This window comes from Cryptomeria japonica, chromosome 8, assembly GCF_030272615.1.
Source record: "Cryptomeria japonica chromosome 8, Sugi_1.0, whole genome shotgun sequence".
Classification (NCBI taxonomy): Eukaryota; Viridiplantae; Streptophyta; class Pinopsida; order Cupressales; family Cupressaceae; genus Cryptomeria; species Cryptomeria japonica.
The window spans coordinates 129,400,990-129,406,989 of NC_081412.1; the positions used below are offsets into that span (position 1 = coordinate 129,400,990).

The following is a 6,000-nucleotide window of genomic DNA, read 5'->3' on the forward strand; positions in this document are numbered from 1 at the left end:
TGAATGTTAGCTTCGCTATTAAAGACAATATTTCACCATAGTCAATTCCCTCCACTTGTGAATGCCCCTTTGCAACCAACCATGTTTTATACTTCTCAATACTACCATCAATACCACACTTTTTCTTGAACACCCATTTGCAACCAACGGGTTTACATCCTTTACGCAAAGGTACCAGATCCCATGTGATATTTTTCTTCAATGCAACCATCTCTTCATCCACGCTTCCATCTCTTCGTCCATCGCTTTCATCCAATAATTTGCATCATTCATGCCCATAGCCTATCTAACAGTCCTAGGCTCATCATTGATAACAATCAAAGCAAAAAATCAACTGGAATCCAACAATGAATAACAAAACCTTTCTAGTTGCCACACAACTCTCGTAAACCTCCTCAATGGTTGAGATTGAGGTTTTTCTTCTTCTTCAGAACTTTCAAAGTTGCTAGAGCTCTCCTCATCATCAAATCCAACACAAGCATGTAGTTCATTTTCGTCAGAGTAGGTGATAACTAAACTACCTCTTTCTCTTTCTCTTTTTTCTCTAGTTGCATTTTAAAAGATAGAAGGTTCCATCACTCTAAAAATTCAACTTCTACTATAAAAAGCCTTCTCAACAACTGGATCCCAAAGCCTGTACCCCTTCACACCAACACCACAACCACTAAAGATACATTCAACTACCTTGTTCTCCAACTCAGACCTTTTCTCATTTGGCACGTGTGCATGCCTTGCCACCAAATTCTTTGAATTGTCTCACTAAAGGCTTCTTACCTAACCACACCTCCATGGGTGTCTTATCAATGAGCGTTGATGTAGGAGATCTATCGATCATACAGCAAGCAATGGCGGAGTCTTTGGTGCCAAAACTTTATCCTGTTAGAAGTTTCATCTCCAAGGAATCAGCACCCTTAAGCACCCAATATGCATGACCATCGGAAATAGCTGCAACAGATTTCTTTACTACTTGGTATGAGGGTGAGGATGAAGAATCGAAGACTCTTTCCTTCGACTTGTTAGAAGAAATATTGCACTAAACACTACATGCATCCAACTTGAACAAGGTGCCAATCTGAACACCCTTAGCCAACACCATAGCTCCTTTTGACATCTTGCATCCTCCACTCAAGAACACAACCTGCACACCCGCTTGATTCAATTTACTCACTTTAAGGAATACACCTTCCCACCATTAAATTCTTCATACTTTGAACCGACTCCTATGCAAAAAGATGCACCCAAGTCTATCAATCAAACATCTTTAGATACACAGGCTACCAAGGCTACAGCAAATACTTCACCATCATTAAACTTTTCCATCTCAACCCTTACAAATGTGCTTGCCATCTTTCACCTACAACAAGGTCATGAAAAATACTTCGACAATGACTCCTACTCAAATAGAAATCAATACAAAAAACCTTTCAACCCAACAACAGAATCAAGGCTAGCTAGGCTCAAATACCAACAGAAAGGAAGTCGAGTGCACAAAAGAAACATCCTCCACCAATCTAAGTGAAGGAGATATTACAAAAATTTCTTAAAACCCTTTGCAGCTACAAATTTATATGCACATACTAAATAACTTAAATAGATATTCAAAAACAGAATAAGCACATAACACAATGTATACATGGGGAAAATCCTTTTCTAGACAAAAACCCCATACTCCAAAGCACAACCCAATGTATTGTCTAAAAATATGAGTTTACAATACAATCGCAAAGCTACGCTCTTTCAGGTGACTTCAGACTTAATCTGGATTGTGGAGTAATTTTTATAGCATAACAATACTTGTTGATAATTCATAATACAACTCCAAAATATAACACTTCAATATATAGGAGTTTAGAATGCATAAATTAGATGTTTCCAAAATGATTCGCCCAAAATGCCACATGTCATCATACTCTTCGCTGCATGCATGAAACTAAGAAAGAAAAGACAAGGCACTTATCTCATCTTGCTAATTGCAAACAGCACATGCAAGGCACATGCATGCAAGGAAAGAAACAAATTTCAAATGAAAAGTGCCTACATGCACAACTCCACCTGTTTAGTCAATTTCCAAAATTGACTCCTCTTTAATAGTTCCACGAGTTAACTAATAAATTGGCTTCAATCAACTCAAACAAACTGGGTTACCTATCTCCTAAAAAATAGGAATCATGACATCCATGCCACTCTGTATGTAAGATGACAACTCAAAGTACTACTCCCACAAATGACATCATCAGATGATACATAGACAAATTTTTTTTAAAAAAAACATTAATAATTAAATAATCAATAATAGGAAATGAAAGAAAATGAGACCTTATTCCTAACACAAGACAAATCTTTTATTGTTCAACAATTGTGCAAAAGACAAGGTTTACGTGTTACTGGAAAAAGATGTCAAATGCAATGTCTTTTGGAAATTAAGAATCTCTTTCAAACAAAATTTCAGGGTGGTTAATGCTTCACCGAGCTTTGGTATATCTGATTCTTTCTGTACTCTTTGTGGGAGATAGAAGTCAAAACAGCTTATGATTTAAACTGTTTGTCAGTGCCTTTCAATCATGATTGTAAACAGAATTTAATTACATTTCTTTTGCTCCTTGCTTTTAGTGAGAACACTTTTATAGTGCAAATGGTTCATTAGAGGCAGATGCAAAAGAGATATGTCACCACGATAAGGTATTTGTTATTTAATTCTTTTTAAGACACAAATAAATGAAAATAGTTATCAATTCTGCTTAGACGAGCTGATATTCAGAAAATAAGATTTTGCTTGACACGTTAAAGCTGGAATCAGTTGCTATTGGAAGGTTGACGATTATTTCTCCCTTGAGCCAAAGATTCTTGTGCTATTCTTTCTAACTTACATAGGACAAGACACTCCCCATGCCTCTGTTGTTTTGCTTATGTGATTCTCATGTAAATAGGTTAAATGTACGATTCTTTCTCTTCCAAAACAGTAAATAATTACACGGTGAAGAAAATTGGAGGAATCTGGATAAGAAGGATGACTTTACACAGTAAATTGGTTAAACACATAAGATTGTTCCCATGGGCAATGAATCTTTCGTCTGACATTTTGTAGGAGATTTTCTTGCTACAGAGGCCACCAAACACTGCTTCACTAGGACACGCCACGTTTTTCAAATTAAAAACAAATGGTTTTATAACCCTTAGTCTGAGAATGAAGCTGTGATCCTGAAGGTACTGAAATTAAAATTTTAAACTCGCCTAGTGAAATATGTCTCATACTGTAAATGCAGAGCTACCCATCTTTTCCATATAAAACCCAAAGAAGCGGATGCCCTAGATCAGTTGCGGGTCCTCCAAAATTGCAGAGTAATAAGACTTAATGAGAAGAAAGTAACCCAAGTCCCGCAACAAGAAATTAGAGCGCAAGAAAAAGAGATGAATAGATTTTTTTGTTTCTTCTCTTTATTCTTTTTAAAAACACTTCCAGAAAATACACTATTTAATGCACCCAGTAATCAATCAATTGCGACGGAGAAGGTAAACTCACCTCTGTCATTATTGCTGAAAAATGGATAACAGAGTGTATAATTTCAAGTCGACTTATGTTAGATAGAGGTCCTCCGCCAAAGAAATTCTCCCTGGAACAGTGATTGCGATCCGTGACAATTGATATATTTGTTTCAAAGCATTATTGTATTTACAGAATGAGGCCGAGAATTTTAGTCCACTGTAAAGAAGGTGCTTTTTTCCAGTTGAACGAAAATGAAAGCATTCCAAATGCAATCAAGAAGGGTAGAGGAAGAGCACCAATAGCGCACATTTATTTTCATATTGACTCCCAAAAAATATAAATATTATCGTCGGTACATAATTATAATTATATCGATAAATATTTAATTGAACACTAATATATGTTCATAATTGAATGTGTAGTTGACCACAAAAAAAAAAGAAAAGAAAATTACTGGTAAGTTTCTATTTTTAATACAAATCAATTTGTACAAAATATATACATTTTTAGTTTTTTAAAACTTTATGTTTACATTGATCACTCCATGCAAGTGGTTACAAAGTCAACATGTAATGAAATTACATTTACATATGCATAGTTATTGGTGCATTACATGACATAATAACAATTAAATATCAGCTTTATAGGCATACAAGTGTACAATCTCCCAAACATCACTTCACAACTTCATACATTAAATAGGTTTGCATTTGGTACTTGCATTTGCAACAACTGGTGTAAGGCTCCCCAATATCCAAGAATTTGCATAAAATGAATAAAATAAATAAATTTCATTCAAGCCATCGTAAAAAATAAGCATTGCTTGCATTTGAAATCTGAAAGGACCGAAGCATTCAAGGATTGCATATTAAATATGAGATGACCAATTGTTTCCCACAAAAATTTAAATTTGAAAATCAACTACCACAAATGAATGCATTCATATTCCACATTCAAATTATTTTATAACACACAATTTCTTGTGTCACTTTCATTACAATCCAATTCACTGCATATTCCTGAGCTCGGCACATTCCTTATTCAAGAGCGCTCATTCAGGTTGGTACACACAAAATAACTAAATTCGTGTTTTTATTAAACTTAATGCTTATTTCCAGTTATTGTAGTCAATGTTTAATGTTATAATTCTTTCAATATAAATTATACTGTTTTCAGTAAATTAGCATTTCTTTCATATATTTATTTCAATATCTCATAATTGTATTTCATTCCAAGTTTTCCATTCAATATAGTCATTGTAAATAATATTAACAGGCATAAAAATTATATTGTTTTCAGTCAACTTAAATTTATTTTGCAGCAATACATTTATATACAGCAACATCATTCATTTATTAATCATGTGAGAAATGAATCTGCATTTAATATAATATCAACAATATCCGGTTTTTAATTGCATCGCAGTTACATCTTTAACTCCTACATCTCGTGCTTTTATTTTGTGTCCTTGTTATATAAAATTTAAAGTTCTGTTGACCACCCATAATCACCTTCCCGTGTACACGTTATGAGCGCACTTGGTACGAATTACTGCCAACTATGTTGTCCTAAAAACTTTGGAAATGAAGATTTTTTGGGGGCATTTTCATTGTTTGCTCTGCAAAAAACCTTGTTCTCTATCATTTATCCTTCAATTTGTTAATATTTTTATTTCAATAATGTGTATACCTGATAATATTATTTACAGTTTTAGGCTCCACATTTATATACAACAACATCATTCATTTATTAATCATATGATAAATGAATCTATATCTGATAGAATATCAACAATATCCAGTTTTTAATCACATCACTGTTACATCTTTAACTCCAGCATCTCATGCTTTTATTTTGTGTCCTTGTTATATAAAGTTTCAAGTTATGTGGCTATATGGTTATTGTCCACATGTGTGTGTGTGTGTGTGTGTGTGTGTGTGTGTGTGTGTGTGTGAGAGAGAGAGAGAGAGAGAGAGAGAGAGAGAGAGTATAAATAGTATATATATATATATTTCTTATCATTGATCATAATACATAAACACAACATCTTAGATATGTGTGAGTCTAACATATCAATAACAATCACTATTGTTTATTGTATGGTTGCAAGTTAAGTGAACATAATGGCACGAGGTAGAAAGGGAAACAGATTTGTTAGACATCAAACAATTAGAGTCACTCGTGGGGTGCACTTCACTAACAAAGATTGTATGGTCCACAATGGAGACACAATGAGTCTTGAGTTGGCCCATGCAGCAAACAATGCATCTGATATGGAACCTACTAGTGTAGATGAGCCTATTCTTGAAGGTTGTAATCCTATTCCTGAATCACCGAATGTACAACTACCCTCAAAGGTGCCAGTTAAAAAATGGAGCAAATCTAACATGAGAGCAACAATAGCATATGTAGAAGACAAAAATATATCTATTAGGCAGGCATCAATGATGTATGGTATCCCGATTAGCTCTATGAGGTCATGGCTAATGGGAGTTACAGCCATGACTGTTAGGGGA

At 34.4% G+C, this 6,000-nt stretch overlaps 1 protein-coding gene across 1 annotated transcript in view; it reads right to left on the reverse strand.

The window, feature by feature from the left end:
* LOC131041625 (zinc finger protein ZOP1) overlaps positions 1 to 3,787 on the reverse strand; it is a 78,791-nt gene extending 75,004 nt beyond the window's left edge. Inside the window, exon 1 of the mRNA XM_057974763.2 lies at positions 3,521 to 3,787. Within this exon, the coding sequence (XP_057830746.1) occupies positions 3,521 to 3,529 (9 nt within the window). The 5' untranslated portion in view covers positions 3,530 to 3,787. The remainder of the gene's footprint in view (positions 1 to 3,520) is intronic.
* Between the last annotated feature and the right edge of the window lie 2,213 nt (positions 3,788 to 6,000).